Raw genomic sequence first — 22,955 nt, 5'->3', positions numbered from 1 at the left:
TATCATTAGCATATATTTACTGTAGCACCACGTTGTCAAATCCTGGACTAATTAGGCTTAAAAGATTCGTCTTGCAAATTAGTCGCAAGTTGTGCAATTAGTTTCGTAATTAGTCTATATTTAATACTCCATGCATATGTCCAAATATTCGATATGACAGAAATTTTAGGAGGAGTGGAAGGAACCAAATAGGCCCTTAGAGCATCTCCAAGAGTTTCTTATTTTTTTCTTCTAAAAACACGTAGTTTCCAAACTTCTAAAATGGTATTGGAAGAAAAAAAAAAGAAAAGCATCTCCAGCAGTTTCCAATGAATAACTTTTAAAAAATGAGGAGGCTCGCCGGAGTGGGAGGCTGGCCGTAGAGCTGAGCTGATGCACGTCTTCCTCCGTTCCCAATCCAAGAAGCTTGCACGCTACTCCACTGGACCATTACTAATGCAGTCAGATCAGCGAGTGACAAGCCATGTAGCCGTTGCAAAGCCACGAATACGGAGCCATGGACGACGGCGCAGCCACCACGTTCGTCCAAGGCGGCGACGGTGACGGCTGCGGCGCGCACGTCCTGCTCCTACCGTTCCCTGGGATGCAGGGCCACGCGAACCCGATGCTCCAGCTCGGCCGGCGGCTGGCCTTCCACGGCCTGCGCCCGACCCTGGTGGTCTCCCGCCACGTCCTCTCCACCACCTCCACCTCCAGGTCGTGCCCGTTCCCCGTGGCCGCCATCTCGGACGGCTTCGACGCCGGCGGGATCTCGTCATGCCTGGACGTCGCGAAGTACGTGCGGCGGATGGAGGCCGCGGGGTCGGACACGCTGGCGGCGCTCCTGGACGCCGAGGCCCGCGCGGGGCGGCCCGTCCGGGTGCTGGTGTACGACTCGCACCTGCCGTGGGCGCGCTGCGTGTCGCGGGCCGCCGGCGTGGCTGCGGCCGCGTTCATGACGCAGATGTGCACGGTGGACCTTGTCTACGGCGAGGCGTGGGCCGGGCACGTGGTCTTGCTGCTGGCGGACGGCGGGGAGCTTCGCCGGAGTGGGAGGCTCGCCGTGGAGCGGGAAGCCGTATCCACGCGAGGTCGCGTCCGCGTAAAGTTACGTGGAATGGGAGAAGATTTACCAAGTGCGTAAATTTTAGAAAGAAGTATTAGGAGTTGTTGAAGAGGGTATTTTTCTAATCTTTCTAAAAACTAAGAATTAGGAGGGCATTTAGGAAACTCTCGGAGATGCTCTTATTATGGCCCTGTTCTTTTCCCGCGGCTAAACTCATGACTTTAGTCATTGGCCCCGTTCGGCTTGCTGAATCTTGGCTGAAACTGGCTGAAAAATACTGTTCTGGCTGAATTGTTGTGAGAGAAAACACTGTTCCGTCTGAAAAAACAAGCCGAATATGGGGTAAGCCGAACGGTGCCATTTATATTTGGTTCTAGTGATTAAATACCATTAAAGTAGTTCAACAAAGATCAAATTATCCCTAACGAATGTCCTAATCAAGGTGGAGGATAAGCAATAATGAGGGGCAGCCCTTGTTCATTGGACACTTTAGCCCACTTTTAGCTACTCTCGGATGACTAATGTGACTAAACTACTTTAGTTCCTTTTTATTCAGTTTGTTTGGTAGTTTAGTAGCTAAAGTGACTAAAGTTTAGTGAAGGGTATATAAAAATATTTTGTAATTAAATTGGTGATACTTGTCACATAACATAAATATTAATAGTTACCTAAAATATAGTCAAATTTAGTATTATTTGATTCCCCATGACATATTTTTTTTTTGAAAGGAGAAGAGTAAATTAGTACTACCTCTATCCCAAAAAAAAATGTAACTATGAGTTGCGTGCCATATAGAGTGGTTTATGTTTGACCAAGTTTTTAATGAATTATATTCATGTTTATGTCTATATTTTTTTATAAAAATATAATTCGTAATTAATCTAATAATATTTATTTGATATCATAAATATTTATTTATTTTATTTATAATTAATTAAATTTAAAGTACTAAAATATAATACTGTGCTATAATTATATTCCTTCTGGTACGGAGGTCGAAGGATTGGCGGATCCAAGAATTTCCTTGACCTGGACAAGTACAATAGTGGGTCTTGTTCAATTGTCAGTTTTCTCTGCCTGACTGAGCTATGCAAGTATGCTTCCACTAAAAAAAGGAGCTTGTGCAGCACCCTACTAGCGGATTCTAACAACTACCGTTAAGAGCAACTTCAACGGTCATTCTAAACTCATTCGTGAAGTTACATTTAGCAATCGTGGAAAAAAAAGAGAGAGTCCACAGTCTTTGTATCTTGTTTTACTTTTTTTTCCTGCTCGGTATCTAAGCAAACTAATTGTCCATATTTTCCGAGTTGCTCCTACTCGCTATCCACGGCGCCGTGCGACTCTCGCGTGCGCCCTTTTCCTCTCCCGCATGCGTGCTTGTTCTGCCGAATTTTTTACTATTTGGCTATTTTTTCGAAAGTTTCTCACAAATAGATCCCTAGCGGAAAGAATTCCGAAAATGGATCCTTGGCTCGGCGCCAGAGTGAATAGCGCCGAGTCACCTGCATTTAACCCAGCCCACCCTTCTTCCCCGAGCGTTCTTTCTCTTCTTTCTCCTCCATCTCGGGTTTTTCTCTCGCCACTTCACCCTACCTTACGAATCGACATATTGGACCTTGAAAATCTTGATTTGATCCGTAGATCTTCGAGAGCAAGGTATACTCGCTCACCTCCTTATTTTTTTCGCATCGATTCGGTACATATTAGTCGGATTTTTGAACCTAAGAATCGTCATCACTTAGGGTTTCATTGTATCCCTCAATATATGTATTATACAACCGTATGTTGATTCCAAGACGTGAAAAAAGCTAGCAAACAAAGCCGCATGTAGTTATGTTATGGGTTCATTGTTGTGGATCAAATGAGAAACCCTAGGTTTTGGGTTTAATGTTAACTGCTTTTGGTTCTTAGAACGAAATTGGTTGTATTGTAGTTATAGTTCTCATTGATATTTATTTGTGATGTTTTGATTTATGTTTGTTAAATTACATCCGTTTTGTTAGATGCAAGAAATGTTTCGGGAGGAGTTTTGGCGAAAACGGGGTCGTCCTCGAGAATTATACCCCGACTCGTCTAGCAAAGATGCCCCCGTCCCTCTTGACCTTCCTGTCCCTAACTGTGACTGTGGTTTCCTGGCCCATGTTTTTTAATCGAAACATCCGGACACAGCCGCGCATTGCTTCTACACATGTAGTCGGTTTAATGTAAGAAATTGTTTGTACTATCCTTTTTCTTTATTTGTTTAAGTATGGTACTAATATTTTGTTGGAATCTCGTTGTGTAGAACTATGAGAGGTGCTTTTTCTTTCAGTTGATCGATGGTGCAGACAAGTTTGATCCTAGGTACCTCTTTTTTTACGATTGGTTTAGAGGGAGACATCCATGTGAGCACTTCAAGCGGTGGGTTCCACCCCCCTAACCCTCCGGCAATGACGGCTAAGGAGAAGCACCTAGCCGCAGTTAGACGACTCGAGGAACCTCCTCTGTGCGATTGCGGAGATTGAGCTGTGATAAACCCTGAGAATACGTTGGAGTTTGTATGTCCAAACAAGCATAAAGTAAGTGCAAAGTGTATGTGTTAAAATCTTGAGCTATATGTGTTCATGTACTAATGTCTCATTATTTAGGTGTATTCAATGGCGAAGTGTCGTTTTAAGGAGTGGTTGTATGGTCCTAAGAACCAATAGCCGGAAGAACCACGGAGGGTTAAGGAAAAGAAGAAAGAACGGGTAATCTACAAAGCACCTCCTGTCATGTGTGAATGTGATGTAAAATCTAACTATGGCCTAGTCCCTTCGGAGCTTGGAATAGGCCATTATTGCGGCCATATGATTGGGTATGATGAGGTTCGTTATTTTTCTAGTAAACATAAAATCGTATTTTGTTTGTTTTGCTAAGACATATATGATATAATATTTCTTTTGAACAGAGCACTAGGAAATGCAGTTGGGAATGTTATGATGGTCAAGCTAAGTTCTTGAATGAACTGAAGAAGAGACAACTAATTGCACAAAAGAGGGGATATAGACCTGACTACGTCAACCTATTCATTAAACATCACAAAGAAAAGATGTGTAAGTTTGCTAGACAGCGCGGTACTTATAACCCGATCGATGTTGGGCTTAACAAATGAGGATTGGAGAGGCGGATGACGTTAGAGGAGGAGAGGGCAAGGAATGAGGCAAAGGAGGAGACAAGAGTACAGATGCAGGTCTTGAACGAGCATGTTGCTACATTATGTGCCAGTGAGTGCTTGAAAACCTTTTTTCGTTGCCTGGTTTTAAATATAATATAATCACATTGCTAACTGATTGCATTTTATACATGAAGGGATTGGTTGCAGCGGGGAACATGCTGCAGAGGTGGCTTGTGCAAGGTATGAGGAGAAGAAGTTAGATGGCCATAGATCATGAGCTGGTTGCACCGTTCAATCACCGATTGTGTTGTGTGATGACGGAGACGAGGATGAGGATGACACTGGCAGACTAAGTGAGCTCATTGCTCTAGCAGAGGCGGGCATATAGGCACAGGAGGCTGAGGACAACACTAGCAGACTAAGTGAGCTCGTCTCTCTAGTAGAGGCGGGCATTTAGGTGCAGGAGGCTGATGATGACACTAACAGACTGAGCGAGCTCATCGCTCTAGCAGAGGTGGGCTTACAGGCAGAGGAGGATGACGACGCGTTCTTCACTCAGGCCATAGCGACCGCAGATGAAGCAGAGACCGCTTACTACAAGCGACAGGTAGGTCAGAGCAACACAGTTGAGCCTAGCCACAGCAACAGGGTTGTAGTAGAGGGCTGGTACTCAGATGATGAGTTGCTTACTCAGTACGTTTCAGACTAAGGATTTGGAAGTGCATTTACCCCTATGTCTACTGTCGGCACGTAGTTGTAGTATTAATATGTTGTGTAATGCGGCATAGTATCGAACTTTTCATTATGTGGTTGTTTTCATTATCAATGGTCTTAATATTCCGCTTAATGATACGGACGTATTTCCATTTGAACACGTGCTGCAAAAAACACTTAACGACGTACGGCATTATAGAAATCAACACGCGAAACACATTAAATGGCATGTGACTACATGTATCGAACCTGGGTACAAAATTTTCTTTGACTAAACCTAACATGCCTTAGGTAATTAAACCTAACATGCCTTAGGTAATTAAACCTGGGTATATGTGAAAAAGATAAAGCCATCCTAGTAGTGTGGCCACATAGCAAATTATGTTGCACCTTCTCCATAGTAGCCTCCCATTGTTGGTGGTGGTGGTGGTGGCGGGGGTGACAGGGGAGGCCCCTTTTTCTTGTGGTTAGGGCAGGTGCAATATGGATCATTGCAGAGTGCCTCCTGTGAATTGGCACCATTGTTGTTGTCGTCCTGTTCGTCGTCCTTATAACCGCTGCTAACTTCCCTTTCTAGATCAAAGATACGGTCTTGTAGGTAGTAGATGTACTCCGCATGTGGATAAATAGGTCGAGGATCGACCCACCTACTAAACCCACAGTTTTCTTCAGCCAAGGAAGACTACAAAAAGTATGTCATGTAAGTGATATACAAGACAAACATATTGAAGAAACAAATAGTAATAGCAATTACCCATGCTCGCGGCATTTGAAGAAACGACGACCTCCATCTATTCTCTCGGTGGACATCTGCACTAGGCAGTCCTCACCATGCATGCATTTTGGCCACTCTTCTTTCCTTTCATCGTATCCTCTCAGTGGTGCCTCTTTGGTGAAATCACTTTTGCTCTCAACTGGGAACCTCTCATAAAGAGCTTTCTTAAAGAAATCAAGACCAAGAGGACCCTCCCACCCCTAGGTAGTTTTTTTCCCCTTTCCTCTCCCTCTGGACGACCCTCTAGACATTGTTACTACAATGAAAGCAAATGTTGAGGAGTGTTCTTCTTCCTTGTTGTTTGTGTGAATGAGAGGGAGTGAGTGATTATTTATAGATTGAGAGGAGGAATGGAGGCCTGTCAATGTGCCATGTCAGCGATCCATGTGCCTCTTCACCTCAGCCCTTGGATCAAATAGTCATAAGATGGATGGTGGAGATAGAGTTGAGTTGTGCTTCCTTGCATGTTGTCTGTGTATTTAAAAAGTCTATATCAGTGATGTGATAATTCGATGCTGTCTGTGTATCTAAAAAGTCTATGTTTATTGTCTAAAAAGCATAGATTCGTTCACTGTTGCTTGGTAATCCTAGATTCTTCTACACAGCATATGTACAAAATATTCTTGGATTATACACATAATAAATTTATAGTTAATCTGTGTACTACATTTGTGCCTTTGTACAAGTGTAGTATGATTAAAGGTTCACGCAAAAAATTCGCAAGATACGGTCTTGTATTAGGAGCATCCACAGTTACAAACAGAGACATCAATATATATTCTAAATATTTAATCATCCAATGAGCATAATGCAATCACAACGAATATCACAACCAACATAATATGTCATGCAAAGTCCAAATAGTCCACAATGTTCATACAGTCCCGAATAGTTATAGAAAAGTAAATACAAAATTCACAATAGTTCATAGTAACACCTACCACGTCCCTCACTGTCTCCTACTCTTGCCCCTACCCTTGTGACCCAGAGCGCTGGTGCCTGGAGTGTAAGGGTCATGCGGACGGCGTCGCCTAGTGCCTAGAGGCAGTGTAGGATGAGTCGATGGAGCGTCATGAAGCTGAGAGGGCCTAAGCTCGTCGTGCCTCTTGTCCATGTCATCATCATCATCGTCCTCCTCGTCCTCATCCCCATCCCCTGTAGCTGCTTGACTAGAGGAACCCAAGGCTCCTCTTCCTATGGAAGGATCGTACACGTCATGCGTCGTGTTTGTCCTGCAACCACAACGACCAGCCGTACGACGTAGACGACGTGACAGCCTCTGTTGTACAAAACTATATTAACTGAAAGAATATAACGTATTAATGATTTGTTTGAAAGAATATTTTAAATCTTATGTCTAGGAAGCCAAGTATGTAGTCGTCATTGACTCTCGACCGAACGCGCTCGATCTCTTCAACTGAGCTTCTTAGTGTATTGCCCTGCAGCAAAGTTTTCAATAATAAGACTTCTGAACAGATAGCATTTAGTTTTGTTTTCTTTTGTATAAGAATGTAACTTATTATAAGGGTTATATGGCTCGAAGGTTGCAATAACTACAATAGATAACTCCTAATGTCGGTCCAAGAACGCATAATATATTGTTATGTAACTCAACATAACAAAATAAGGCGATTGGCTTACCACTCTGTCCAAGATCGGTCCTGCCTCCACCTGCCTTCCTACACGAGTGGACTGGTCGTACGTCATGTCTTCATCGTCGGAGGACTCGATGTCGGCGTAGTCAGTTTCAGTCCACTATAGCCTGAGCCTGCACCGTTCGTGTGTGGCTCGTTGTTGTCGTCCAGGTTGTCATGCATCTCCTCCCATTCCTCAATGTAGGACTGGTGGTGTCTCTCCTAGTCAAAAATCTTCTTGTTCCTCTAACGATCCAACCTGCACGTATGTCATCGTTACATTAATCCATGTATGTGGCACCATATTATAAGAAATGGACCATCATCATGAGACATTTGAAATATCAAAACACTTGTGTAAGTCAACGCTAGTCAAGAACAGAGGCATAGGCCAAAGCTGTCTCGCTCCAAATTGGTGTGCAACCCTATCTGGCAGGTGGTACTCGACAGCATAGAAGCAGATTAGAGGGCACCTCATCCTATAGAAGTAGTCGTTGGCCCCACATACGTTGCTCAGCTGAAAAGGAAGTGCGTCCTCTCCACCATACGACTCTCACTCCACCTGCAACATGTCCAAATAAGATGTTAGATGGTATACTGATCCTTTTCAAAGCAGCATGGAAAATAAAATTTACTTACACTAGACACCGTCAGCGAATCTAGCTCGTTCGTGTACTCAATGTATGCCCAGTCTATCCTTGTGTGCGGAACCCTGACCTGGTCTCAAAGGTACGCCCACATCGGCTAGCGACTTAGAGGCTGACCTTAGAACCACTCACGATGAGCCAGAACCTCTGGACGACCAACTAGAAAATGAGCCCACACCCACAGCTGTAACAGGTACACGCATCCACCAAGTGACGGGTTCACCATAGACTGACGACACCCCTCGCATAGCTGCCGATATAGAAAACACAAGACTACAGAGCCCCAGCTGTACTGACCCACCTGGTCCCAGTCACTGAGGCAGTGGATCCACATCTAGGACGCATTGTCACCCATCGCGTCAGGAAAGAGAACGTAAGCAAAAAGGTGTAGGATCCACGTCCGGCAGTAGTACCCAACCGTCTCCTCATTTGCCTCCTTAGGGCACTGTGCGAACTATGTACGTAGCCATGAGATGGGAACTCCAGAAGTGTGAGCCCCTTGCAGCTGGCTCTTCATAGCCGATCTCACATAGTTGTCTCACTGATCCGCACAACCAATTGAGATCATTCACCTGAAGATGTTCGGAGGACAATCTAGGTGCAGTACACCATCAACTGCAATGTCATCATCTCCAAAGCAATGCAGCTCCTCCCGAGCCCTTGCAACCATCTCACTAAATGAAGGCCTATCATTGAATAGCACAGGCACGCTTTGCATGTTAAGAAACTCAACATATCCATAGCGATCGCTTTCAACCGTGCCTCCATGATATATGGTCACTAGGTTGTCCATCTATTTAAAAAATGTAACGAAACACATGTCGTTTAGTCCAAATTAGACGATAGATAGTACCTAACAAGTACTTTCTAACTACAAACTAAGTAATCAAGATAATAACTATGTATATATAGTGTACTCACTAAATAGCTAGATCATATATAGTTAACTATAAATATAACTACATATCTAAATAGCTATCTAACTATATCTATTTACCAATGTATCTAAGTTTCTATCTATCTACATATATATCTCACTAAATCAACTAACTAAGTCATCATAGTAACTAGTAAATAACAAACACCAACTGAAACAACCCGATTTCCATGAAGGGAAATCCACAGAGTCGAAGTGTAATAAGACCGTTGTACATCATATTACCCAAATTCCAGTCGAATATCACATCCATACAATGATAATATCAGAGTACAAATAGTGCGGAAATACATAAATTATTACATCGCCGCATTAGCGGAATCCAAAAAAAAGTAGCATTCATTCAGAACAGCTTGAAGATAAGATCGCCAAACTAGAGCGTAGGAACGAACCTCTCAACCGTCAAACTCCTCAGAGCTATACTCCTCAGTAGAACCTATGTGCCAAAATTTATCAGTACGATTTGTACTAGCCACTCCCAACCCTATGAGCATTGCTTTGTGGAAATTAGATGCAAGTTGGATATAATCAAAAGGAACCTATAAGGCTGGGGTTTCCTATGTTATAGCATATCAAGTATATAATAATAGTTGGTCAGGTTTTATCACCATTCCCACACACATTCCACACCATTCCCGTCCAGAGCTAGGTTTCGATCCTGGGATCGATATACCACCATCTCCACACCATCACCACATTTCCACCATACCATCCCACATCATCTCTACACCATCGCTCAGTCGACAAGCCAACTCCCTCTCGGCACTGTCTCAAGGCCCGTAGCCCCTGGCTACGACCGACACTCTCTCACGGGGGGAGAAGAGAAGGACTCATCTCGCTATCTAGTTTAAGCGAATCCTAGGAAAGGTCCATAGCCGACAAGTCGGCATATGTATCGATCGATCAACCAAACACTCTGCAGAGGTTTTACATGCCCACAAGATTAGCCATCCTTGGAGTCTAGAATCTCCTAGGTAGAATTCTGGTCGCTTGCTAGCCTAGAACGATGCCACCCTACCTCTCAGCCCTGGAACATCCCAAGTCTAGTCTAGGATGGCTGATACTGTGAGTCGTAGATAGAGACGGGGCCCTCCGGATGTCAGGAACCAGGTCCACAAGGCCTCCTAAAGTCTCGGTAGGGTGTGGGGGGAAACCGCGCACCCCGTACCTCCTTGCACACGTTCGCCTAGCAGTAGTGGCACCGCTCTACCAAGTAGTCCGACCATCCCGCACCATATAGGGCGAGTGGGATGTAAGGCTTCCCGGTGAATCTGAGTACTAGTAAGTCCTTAGGGATGACCAAGCCAGAATGTCTTCATCAGGGTTTCCAATTACCGTGCCACCACAGCACCTCTACCCCGGGCTCCACCTCTCCGAGGTTCACACCCGAGGCCACCTCCAATTATCATTTACCTACCACAGGTATTCCATATCCAAGTGCCCAAGTAGCACCATATGGTAAGACTCACCCTAGGCTTGTCGTTATTCTAGCTCGGTCGACACAACCCTCACCCTCCACGCACCCAAGTCACACATGCAGCACTCTTCCCATAGTCCAGATAACACCAGTTTCCTACCACGCATCATTGTAATGCAAGCATAGTAGTAGTAATAAGTAATGAAGTATAGCAGCGAGCGTGTGACTAGCCTAATAGCAGGGTGAGCAAGGGTAAGGTTGCGTCAAGGTAAAGGCCATCAAGAAAGCATACTACCATGCAATTCCTATCATAGTGTGTATATAACATTAAAGTAAAGTAATAGCAGTTCTACGTAAGCCATGCGTAATGGGTGCTATGAGATTAGGTGGGATGTGGCACCTTCAGTGTAGTCGTCTCCGTACTCCTCATGGTACTCTCGGTCCTCGTCCATCTAGTTCTCCTCTGAGTCTACAAACGATCGCATTATAGTCACGTTAGCGACATCTATAGAATAGCACAAAGAAGCAATAAGAATTCGAAAGAGCCAGATGCACTCAAACATGGGTTCATTGCGTAGGGCTCAATGAATTTTGGTCCTGGTCTGGTGTTTTTCTAAGTTCGTATGAATTTGTTATGAATTTCTGAAGTTTTAATCATTTCTGTTCAATGGGAAAAAGGTTGAACTAATCTTGGGCTGACATGTGCCACGCTATGACTAGTTCACGTGACGTGTGGGAACTTGGAGTGGTGAAACAGCTGGTGAGGTGGTCGGAGAGGTCACCGAAGTGGTCGGAGGGATCGCCGAAGTGGTTGGAGAGATCACCGAGGTCCCCGACGCTGGCATGGTCACATCGTCGGTATGACGTCGGCATGGCGTTATCAGGGCTAAACCTTGGCTGACAGGTGGGTCCTGCTAACGGTGTCACTGACATGTGGGTCTGGTCTAAGTGAATGTCAAGTCAACCGGTGAGTCAACATTCAACGAATCACAATCACTAACATGTGGCCCCAGTCAATGTTGACCGGTCAATGGTCAATACAGGCCGGGTCCAAACTAGGCTGGTTGAGCCTAGATATGGGCTAGACCTTGGTCCACCACATGGCGCGTGCTGGTGCGGCCACGTCATCTTGCTGGGCCACTAATGGGCTGTGGTCCACGGGCGCAGGTGAGGCGCGGTTCATGGTGAACCAGCCTGTGTTGGTCCATAGATCGCAGAGCCGGTCTATGAAGGACTTGGTCCACTTACTCCTTCCTAGGGTTCAGTTCACGTGCATTTCATGGTCATGGTTGGAGCTCGGCAGAGCTACTCGGGGTGTGGTCGACGTGGTCATGGTCAGAGTGGTCGGCGTGGTCGACGGGGTCATGGTCGGAGCTGCTCGGCGAAGCTACTCGGGGTGTGGTCGACATGGTCGTGGTCGAAGTGGTCGGCGTGGTCGACAGGGTCGTGGTCGGAGCTGCTCGGGGTGTGGTCGACATGGTCATGGTCGGAGTGGTCGGCGTGGTCGATGGGGTCATGGTCGGAGCTGCTCGTCGAAGCTACTCGGGGTGGTCGACATGGGGAAAATCCCCTCCTCTTCCTCGACAGGGCTTCCACCGGCGGTGAGGTCACCAGCGAGCCTCTCGGGCAGTACTAGTGCATGATTAAGGTAGGCAAAAGCATCACCAAGCCTCGGTGAGTGCAGTGGTGGGGTCATGGTGGCGGCTGGGGCTTCCTAGGGTCCTGGCCACGGTGAATGGCGGCATGGGTCTGTCGGCATGCATGGACAGGGCTGTGGTGGTAACGAGAGTCCAGTTGGAGAAGCATGTGAGCTCCATGGTGCTTCTACGGCCATGGTGGGCATGTTGAAGGAGCTCCTGGTGCTCCTGGTGGCTCTGGCCATGGTGGTGAGGGCAACACAGAGGCAGTGGCACTCCGACAAGGTGTGGTGCGGTAACGCAGGGCTCTGGTGGGCTTCTTCCTTGGCTAAGGTGAGTATGGCGTGACTCTCGTCATGGCAGGGCCAGTCGGTGTGTCAACGTCGCCTTTACCGCGACGTAGAAGATGTGGTTGTCTCGCCATGGTTGTGCTCTCGGCCATGGTGATCGTGCTCGTGCATGTGCGCTCCTGCTCTGATTTACTATGTCATGGCTGGGGTCCTCCTTTTGGCTGATGACAGCGCGCACGGTGCGTCCTGGGTCTTAGTACGCATGGCCATGGTGGTCTCCCTAGCTAACCAGTTGGGCTAGGCCAGAGCTCGAAGCTTCAGCAAGGTTTCAATCATGGTGGTGCGCGTTCCATTTGGCTAGGGAGGTGGTCTCAGCAAGTTGGCTCACCATAGGGTTCATGGCGGTAGGATGGCGGTGCAGTGGCGAGGCGAGGCCATGATGAGGCGATGCAGTGCCGTGCCGAGCAGCTACGTCGCTGTAGCTGATCGGGGCGATGCTCCTAGATCTAGCGAGCTCCTCCTTGCAACGGCCTCGTTCTCCTCCGTGCTTCTCCCACCTCCCTCTCTCTCAACTTGACGCAGTGTGGTGCTGTGCCACCAGTGGCGGCGGCGAATGGGCTGAGGGTTAGGGTTCATGGACGTTGGCTTTTATAGCCGAGCTCCAAGGGCTTCAATGGCGAACAACGATGGGCGGTGGTGATGCACCGAGCGCATCCGACGGCTCACGTGTGGTAGCGTAGGCACGGCACAAGGGGAAAATAGGGTCATGCGATTTGCGTGACCCTAGGCCTGCGCCTGCTCTGTGGTTGGCTCCCGATCGCATGGTGGAGGGAGCGTGGGGAAGACGACGATGCTGTAGCTGGGCGGTTGACAGAGGGGGCCCATTTGTTAGCTTGTCCTGATGCGGCGGCATGCGGTGCGTGATGTCTGACAAGCAGGTCCGGCTCGTCAATGGATTGTGCGCGCGCGGGCGGTAGGGCGTTGCTGGGTCAGCTTCGTGGGCCACGTGCGCATGTGGGAGGGCAGGCAGGCTGGTTCGCAAGGCCGAGTAGGCCTGGGCTGCTGCTGCTCCCTATTCTTTCCTTTCTCTTTTATTTATTCTTTCTTCTATTTTGTTTTCCTTTCTCTTTTATTTGCACAACAAAAGATCAATAAAAAGCAACTCACTTGTTTAGAATTAAAATGCATGCAAGAATGTAGGTGTTAGGGATTCTAAACACACACCTATACAACAAGTGACATGCTATGCTTATGACTAATGCAACACTTAGGGTTAGCTCCTACAAATGTTACTCATCATCACATGGGGTTAAAAACAGAAAAATTTTGTAGTTGGGATTTTTGGTGTGTGGATTTTTTTGGGTTGTTACAGTCCTACCCCCTTAACAGAATCTCGTCCCCGAGATTAAAGCGCAATGTACTGTTTGAAGAGGTAAGGATATTGTAGCTGGAGGTCAGACTCTTTCTCCCATGTTGCTTCTCTCTCGGTGTGATTGCTCCATTGGATCTTGCACATTGGAATAGTTTTGCTTTGGGTCTCTTTGGTCTCTCCCTAGAATTCTGATAGGATGCTCTTTATACTCGAGAGTGTCTTGAATGTCAAGTGCATTAGACGGAACTACTTCATTGGGCACTCTCAAACACTTGTGTAGCTGTGAAACATGGAATACGGGATGCACACCCACCAATTCCTCAGGTAGCTCAAGTTTGTAGGCGAGCTTTCCAATCCTCTTGCGAATCTTGTATGGGCCAACAAATCTAGGGGCAATCTTTCCTTTCACATGGAATCTAACAGTTCCATGTAGCGGGGATACCTTAAGATAGACAAAGTCTCCCACATTGAACTTAAGTTCTCTTCTTCTTTTGTCAGCATAGCTCTTGTATCGACTTTGGGCAATTCTCAAGTTCTCCTTTACTTGGACAACTCCTTCTTCGGCATCTTGAATCTTAGTAGAGTCAAAGAACGATCTTTCCCCTAGTTGAGACCACATCAATGGTGTCTTATAAGGTCTATCATATAGAGCTTCAAACAGTGACATCTTGATACTGGCTTGGTAGCTGTTATTGTAAGAGAACTCTGCATAGGGTAGGCATTTCTCCCAATCAGAGCCATAATTCAGTACACTAGCACGAAGCATGTCTTCTAAGATCTGATTCACTCGTTCAGTCTGTCCATCTGTCTATGGGTGATAAGCGGTACTGTAATCAAGTTTAGTTCTAATGGATTTGTGTAAAGCTTCCCAGAATCGGGACACAAACTGAGGACCACGATTAGATACAATACTAGAGGGAGCTCCATGCAATCTGAGAATATGCTCAACATATAGATCTGCTAATTTTTTGGCATCGGTCCTAGTCTTAACGGGTACAAAGTGAGCAATTTTGGTCAAACGATCAACAATCACCCAAATGGAATCATTGTCTTTCTGTGAACGGGGCAATCCAACTATGAAATCCATGGATATGCGCTCCCATTTCCACTCGGAAACGTCAAGAGGCTTTAGCAAACCTGCAGGTCTTTGATGTTCAGCCTTGACTCTATTATAGGTGTCACATCGTGCCACATGTCCCGCAATGTCTGTCTTCATGCCTTTCCACCAGAAGTGTTTCTTCAAGTCTTGATACATCTTTGAACCTCTAGGGTGAATACAGTACTTGGAATCATGAGCTTCTAATAGAATTTCCTCTCATAGTACTGGGTCAGATGGAACACAGATTCTATTCTTGAATCAGATGGTTCCTTGTTCATCTTCTTGGTGGTTGGTCTTGTAGCCTAGTTTTATCAGACCACGGAGATGTTCGATCTCTTCACAACTTTTCTGAGCTTGATGGATACGATCTATGAGATCATACTGTATGCGGAGCTCATTCAACAAGTCATGCGGTAGTATCTCAAGTTGGAAATCATCAATCTCTTCCTTGAGCTCAGGTGGTACGGATTTAGTGATAAAAGTGTGACAGTAACTCTTGCGACTGAGGGCATCTGCGACTACATTAGCTTTTCCTGGATGATAGTGAATTTTTAGGTCATAGTCCTTGATCAATTCTCACCATCGGCGTTGCCTCATATTTAGATCTTCTTGAGTGAAGAAGTACTTCAAGCTCCTGTGATCGGTGTAGATATCACACTTGTTGCTTATCAAGTAGTGCCTCCAGATCTTCAATGCATGCACAACTGCTGCTAACTCAAGGTCATGGGTAGGGTAATGGTTCTCGTGTTCCTTCAACTGTCGAGAAGCATAAGCTATCACTCTTCCTCCTTGCATCAGCACACAACCAAGTCCTTGATGGGATGCATCACAATAGACCATGAAATCTTTGCTGATTTTAGGCAATGCTAGCACAGGAGTTGTGGTAAGCTTCAATTTCAACTCTTGAAAGCTTTGTTCGCACTTGGGCGTCAATTCAAACTCCTTGGTCTTCTTCAGAAGGTTGGTCATTGGACAGGCTATCTTGGAGAAGTTCTCAATAAATCAGCGATAATATCCAGTCAATCCCAAGAAACTTCTGACTTCTATCACATTACGGGGTTGATCCCACTCTTTCATAGCTTCAATCTTGGCTGGGTCAACTACGACGCCTTCAGCTGATAGTACATGGCCCAAGAAGGCAACTTCCTACAGCCAAAACTCGCATTTGCTGAACTTTGCATAGAGCTAATGTTGGGCTAATTTCTTAAGCATGGTTCTCAGATGATGTTCATGTTCTTCAGCGGTGGTTGAATAGACCAGGATGTCATTAATGAATACTACCACAAACTTATCCAGTTCATCCATGAAAACCTTATTCATCATGTTCATGAAGTATGTGGGAGCATTTGTGAGTCCAAAGGACACCACAGTGAACTCAAACTGTCCATACCTAGTCGCAAAGGCTGTCTTTGGGATGTCACTCTCTCGAATCTTCATCTGATGATAACCAGATCTGATGAGGACATGGCACCTTCGGATACGAACAATGATTATAAGGTGCGCTCGTTTCTATATTTGCATAGTGGCTTTGGTTATAATTCACTTGGTTCCACATGTACATGTCACTATTTGATTGTAGGTTCAAATGTGTTTCATAATGGAAGTTCATCAAAGTTGAACTTTTGGTTCGTCGACAGCCCGACAGTGCCTCATTGGAAAGGCCATAACTCATCCATTCGGAGTGCGATCAAGGTCAATAAGCACTTGATGGAAAGCTTGTTTGATAAGCTTTCAAATAGATCTAATTCCATCTAAATATCACGTCGTCAAGACCTTCAAATCACCAATATATTCTATCGCTATTTCTGCTAGAAGCTACACTGTTATTATGGGCTTGTTATTCATCCTTGGGACCCTGGCCCAAGTGGGAGCACGCCCCAAGGACTTGGAGAACCCACCAAGAAAGCCCTTGGACGTCCTCCTCCTTGGCCACCACCTTAGAAGGCCAGCAAAGACGTCCAAGCCAAGCCAGAGGCCCAGTCCAATCCGAGTTCGAGTCTGCCTCGGCCATCAAGACCAGTCTGCAATAAAATGGATGCCCAGGACGCATCCGAACTCCGTTTTTGATGATCCACATATGGATGGAAAGATAATTTGATAAGGAAGCCAATCCAAGTGGTTTCACATCAAAATCTCTTCGGAATCAACAGGAATCGTCGAAACAAGTCAGCATCCAGAATCTGTCAGGGTGCTGCGACACCTTCTTTTGGGCCATTGGGCCTTGTAACGTGTTGGGACACCTTTAGGACGTGAAGAGGGATCCTTGGACGTCCCTTAGGCTATATAATCAGTAGCCACCACCTACTTTAGGGTTTGGGGTTTTGCTTAGATTATTCTGTCAAGAAACAGTTTCGCCGTTCTTCGGTTTGTGAGACCCCAACTCGTGAGATTAATCATTCATCTGCAATTTGGTTGCTTTCTTTCTCGTTCTTGCTTGTGTTCTTCATTGCGCAGGCAGGGATTAGCCTTTTTGGCGAGGTCAACCTGGTCTGTGACTTGGTTGATAACCAGAGGAGCTATGGTGCTAAGATTATAGGGTTCGATCTGAAGCCGGATCGGTGTGTCATTCTCCGCCACAACGATAGTTACCATCACCTGACGGAAGATCGAGATCCCCGTCTCCATCATTTGGTATCAGAGCTGGGCCCTTGTTTAAGGGGGTGGGAATGATGAGGACATCCTCCACTATTAACCGCTGGCAAAGACGCAACAAAGGGGCCAAGTGGCCTAGTTGTAGTCGGGCGGCGACCGTGTGAGCCTCTGAATAATCCCACCTTGCTTAGCTCGGGAGGAGGAAGCCACCTTAAAAGGGAGAGCCACCCTTCCCCTATTGGACTAGTCTTTTAGGGATATTGAGCCTTTCCCCGAGTGGGTGTGCCTGAGAACTGTTGGAGTCCGGGCAGCCTTAATTTATTGGGCCTCGGCCAACCCCACTTGGGCCGGATGCATCATTTGGTATCAGAGCTAAGGTATACCGTCAGGTTCACATTTATTCCCTCGTTTGAGTGTTTCACATTCATCCCATAGTCCAGTGCCATACTTGTTTTTCCTATCCTAGAACCTTCTGCGCCATAGCCTTTGCATATTTTAGTTTCAGAGTCCGTTTTGTTGAGTTTGTGTCCTAGATCAGAGTCTTGTTGCTAGTTTAGATTGTGTTCTTTTCTAGTTTGTGTTGATCCCTCCACTCGCCGCTATTCCGTATCACTATCGGTTTGCATCTTGTGTCCACTAAAACCCTTATTCGAGCAGCTTCATTAAAACAGTCATAACTTTTGCATCCGAACTCGAAACAGGGAAAATTTTATATCTACGGAGAACACCAGAAAATTTTAGATCTATTTCATCCCAGCATTGCTGGGTTCGCAAAAATTAGATTTGTGAAATTCGATAAGGAAAATTGAGTTTCTGGGCCCACAAGTTTTGGTACGCTTTTTAGAGCATAGTCCTAATTTTCTATAGGCCATATCTTTTATTCAATTGAGCTCAAATTTTTTATGGTTTATTCTTGTGTGCTCCTTGCTGAGAAAAAAATATCAAAAGAGCAAAAGCAAGAAAAAAAAGATTGCACAAAAAAATAAAAGAAAAAAAATAGTAAAAGAGAATAGAAGATATCGAAAAGGAGCACATAAGGAACACTCAATAGCTCTATTGTTTGTGGTATCTTTTGCCTTGTTCATATCCGTTGCTACCTTTAATACTTGTTTCCTTTCATCCTTGTTTCCTCTCTTGTTTATCACAACTGGTGATAGAAACACGTATAGGCCAGCAACTAGGACAAGTGCTCTGGACATTTATTCAATATTGTTGTCTGTCACTGACTTGTGTGCCATATATACATATTTGTTCTTTTGCGTGCCTCCCAAGCTCCACATATACTTCAGATCGGTACAGAAAAAGACCCTTGCAATCTCGGTACCACTGCCTCACAGGTATCACGAACCAGCCACCGGTTGTACCGCCCACTGCTTGCATTGGTAAGAACTTTGTAAGAGCTTGGTAAGATGCTTCCACTTGCTGTCAAAAGTGACACCACTGCAACAACGTAGTCATTTGATAGGGATAACTTTCACCGTTTGTTCCTTATTTTTGTGTTTACAATGATAGGTTGTTTGTATCCACCGACTTATGATGGTATAGGTGCTGATGAGTACATGGAGTGGGAAATTGCCATCGATAATATATTTGCTACTCGCTTTATGTGTCCAAGGAGAAAGGTAAAAAATGCAGCTAGTGTTTTGCTACATTCTGCTTTATCTTGGTGGGAGTCTTTAGATCCTTCTAATAAGCCTCAAACTTGGAATGATATGAAACTTCTTATGCGAGAAACCTTTGTTAATCCACCTCCTATTTTGACTTCATATGATGAGGTGCACCATTTAGAGGAAGAGTCTGTTGTTATTCCTCCTACTATGCCTAACCTTTTGCAGGACAATGTAGAAAAGAGCAAGGATGACGTGATAGAAACTGAGAAGCTCATAGCCTCATGTGAAAATTCAGAACCATCAACTATTACCCCTACTGAACATGAGAGCAAAGGTAATGCCCATGATGCTAAACTCACAGAAGGTGTGAGTTCTCTTGATGTGCTGAATTTTTCTATCAATCATGCTATGATAGAGCAAATTTTAGTGGAGCATTCGCTTGATTTACCTTTGTCACAAGATGATTTGCTTGATGTTTCTTATGACGAAGATGACTTGCATGATGATATTTATGTTATACCCATGCAATCATTGAAGAATGATCACGCTATATGTGTGCTGAAAATGAGCACTTGTGCTAAAAATAGACTTGTTATTCATAATGCTAGTGAAGTTGATGAGCTAAAATTGTTGTCTTCTATAAATACTTTGGGTTACATTGAATTTGATGTTCCGTATAATCTTAGTTCTTTAGAGGAGAAACTTTATGCATATGCTGATTTGCCATGGTTCTCTAGACATACATATCATTTTATTGGAAAATATAATTGTAAAGGAGAGTATATGGTGCATCGTGTCTATATTTGTTCAAATATGAAATCTCCTTATATTGTGCAAAAGTATGATCAACCAAAGGATTGCAATTGTTATAATCTTGTCATGTCGAGTTTCCCTAGTTTTGTCATAAAGAAACATGTTAAATTTCAAGAAGGGGAGCAATGTTGGCTACTACCAACAACGTTTCCTTCAGCTAATCCCAAACCGAGGACGGTTTGTTGTCAAGAAGGGGAGGATGATGAGGACATGGCACCTTCGGATATAAACAATGATTATAAGGTGCACTCGTTCCTATATTTGCATAGTGGCTTTGGTTATAATTCACTTGGTTCCACATGTACATGTCACTATTTGATTGTAGGTTCAAATGTGTTTCATAATGGAAGTTCATCAAAGTTGAACTTTTGGTTCGTCGGTAGCCCGATAGTGCCTCATTGGAAAGGCCATAACTCATCCATTCGGAGTGCGATCGAGGTCAATAAGCACTTGATGGAAAGCTTGTTTGATAAGCTTTCAAATAGATCTGGTTCCATCTCAATATCACATCGTCAAGACCTTCAAATCACCAATATATTCTATCGCTGTTTTTGCTGGGAGCTACACTATCATTATGGGCTTGTTATTCATCCTTGGGACCCTGACCCAAGTGGGAGCACGCCCCAAGGACTTGGAGAACCCACCAAGAAAGCCCTTGGACGTCCTCCTCCTTGGCCACCACCTTAGGAGGCCAGCAAGGACGTCCAAACCAAGCCAGAGGCTCAGTCCAATCCGAGTTCGAGTCTGCCTCGGCCATCAGAACCAGTCTGCAATAAAATGGATGTCTAGGACGCATCCGAACTCCATTTTCGATGATCCACATATGGATGGAAAGATAATTTGATAAGGAAGCCAATCCAAGTAGTTTCACATCAAAAGCTCTTCGGAATCAACAGGAATTGTCGAAACAAGTCAGCGTCCAGAATCTGTCAGGGTGCTGCGACACCTTCTTTTGGGACGTTGGGCCTTGTAATGTGTTGGGACACCTTTAGGACGTGAAGAGGGATCCTTGGATGTCCCTTAGGCTATATAATCAGTAGCCACCACCTGCTTTAGGGTTTGGGGTTTTGCTTAGATTATTCTGTCAAGAAACAGTTTCGCCGTTCTTCGGTTTGTGAGACCCCAACTCGTGAGATTAATCATTCATCTGCAATTTGGTTGCTTTCTTTCTCGTTCTTGCTTGTGTTCTTCGTTGCGTAGGCAGGGATTAGCCTTCTTGGTGAGGTCAACCTGGTCCGTGACTTGGTTGATAACCAGAGGAGCTATGGTGCTAAGATTACAGGGTTCGATCTTTCGATCTGAAGCCGGATCGGTGTATCATTCTCCGCCACAACGATAGTTACCATCACCTGACGGAAGATCGGGATCCCCGTCTCCATCATTTGGTATCAGAGCTGGGTCCTTGTTTAAGGGGGTGGGAATGATGAGGACATCCTCCACTATTAACCGCTGGCAAAGACGCAACAAAGGGGCCAAGTGGCCTAGTTGTAGTCGGGCGACGACCGTGTGAGCCTCTGAATAATCCCACCTTGCTTAGCTTAGGAGGAGGAAGCCACCTTAAAAGGGAGAGCCACCCTTTCCCTATTGGACTAGTCTTTTAGGGATATTGGGCCTTTCCCCGAGTGGGTGTGCCTGAGAACTATTGGGGTCTGGGCAGCCTTAATTTATTGGGCCTCGACCAACCCCACTTGGGCCGGATGCATCATTTGGTATCAGAGCTAAGGTATACCGTCAGGTTCACATTTATTCCCTCGTTTGAGTGTTTCGCATTCGTCCCATAGTCCAGTGCCATACTTGTTTTTCCTATCCTAGAGCCTTCCGCACCATAGCCTTTGCATATTTTAGTTTCAGAGTCCGTTTTGTTGAGTTTGTGTCCTAGGTCAAAGTCTTGTTACTGGTTTAGATTATGTTCTTTTCTAGTTTGTGTTGATCCCTCCACCCGCCGCTATTCCGTATCACCATCGGTTTGTATCTTGTGTCTACTAAAACCCTTATTCGAGCAGCTTCATTAAAACAGTCATAACTTTTGCATCTGAACTCGAAACAGAGAAAATTTTATATCTACGGAGAACGCCAGAAAATTTTAGATCTATTTCATCCCAGCATGGCTGGGTTCGCAAAAATTAGATTTGTGAAATTCGATTAGAAAAATTGAGTTTCTGGGCCCACAAGTTTTGGTATGCTTTTTAGAGCATAGTCCTAATTTTCTATAGGCCACATCTTTTATTCAATTGAGCTCAAATTTTTTATGGTTTATTCTTGTGTGCTCCTTGCTGAGAAAAAAATATTAAAAGAGCAAAAGCAAGAAAAAAAAGATTGCACAAAAAAATAAAAGAAAAAATAGTAAAAGAGAATAGAAGATATCGAAAAGGAGCACATAAGGAACACTCAATAGCTCTATTGTTTGTGGTATCTTTTGCCTTGTTCATATCCGTTGCTACCTTTAATACTTGTTTCTTTTCATCCTTGTTTCCTCTCTTGTTTATCACAACTGGTGATAGAAACACGTATAGGCCAGCAACTAGGATAAGTGCTCTGGACATTTATTCAATATTGTTGTCTGTCACTGACTTGTGTGCCACATATACATATTTGTTCTTTTGCGTGCCTCCCAAGCTCCACATATACTTCAGATCGGTACAGAAAAAGACCCTTGCAATCTCGGTACCACTGCCTCACAGGTATCACGAACCAGCCACCGGTTGTACCGCCCACTGCTTGCATTGGTAAGAACTTTGTAAGAGCTTGGTAAGACGCTTCCACTTGCTGTCAAAAGTGACACCACTGCAACAACGTAGTCATTTGATAGGGATAACTTTTACCGTTTGTTCCTTGTTTTTGTGTTTACAATGACAGGTTGTTTGTATCTACCGACTTATGATGGTATAGGTGCTGATGAGTACATGGAGTGGGAAATTGCCATCGATAATATATTTGCTACTCGCTTTATGTGTCCAAGGAGAAAGGTAAAAATGCAGCTAGTGTTTTGCTACATTCTGCTTTATCTTGGTGGGAGTCTTTAGATCCTTCTGATAAGCCTCAAACTTGGAATGATATGAAACTTCTTATGCGAGAAACCTTTGTTAATCCACCTCCTATTTTGACTTCATATGATGAGGTGCACCATTTAGAGGAAGAGTCTGTTGTTATTCCTCCTACTATGCCTAACCTTTTGCAGGACAATGTAGAAAAGAGCAAGGATGACGTGACAGAAACTGAGAAGCTCACAGCCTC

The 22,955-nt window shown here is 44.9% G+C and overlaps 2 protein-coding genes across 2 annotated transcripts in view; one reads left to right on the top strand and one right to left on the bottom strand.

Moving 5' to 3' along the window:
• The window catches only part of LOC136477943 (protein RMD5 homolog), a 57,110-nt gene that overhangs the window by 14,402 nt on the left and 19,753 nt on the right, over window positions 1-22,955 (bottom strand). The gene's annotated exons all lie outside the window — the stretch shown is intronic.
• On the top strand, window positions 423-1,123 carry LOC136470505 (UDP-glucosyltransferase UGT13248-like). Its single transcript, XM_066468335.1, has one exon. The coding sequence runs from the start codon at window positions 497-499 to the stop codon at window positions 1,121-1,123; it is 627 nt and encodes a 208-aa protein (XP_066324432.1). The 5' UTR covers window positions 423-496.

The sequence above is a fragment of the Miscanthus floridulus genome, chromosome 8 (assembly GCF_019320115.1).
Source record: "Miscanthus floridulus cultivar M001 chromosome 8, ASM1932011v1, whole genome shotgun sequence".
Lineage (NCBI taxonomy): Eukaryota > Viridiplantae > Streptophyta > Magnoliopsida > Poales > Poaceae > Miscanthus > Miscanthus floridulus.
Note: the sequence above shows the minus strand (reverse complement) of the source record. Positions and strands in the feature narration are given on the sequence as shown.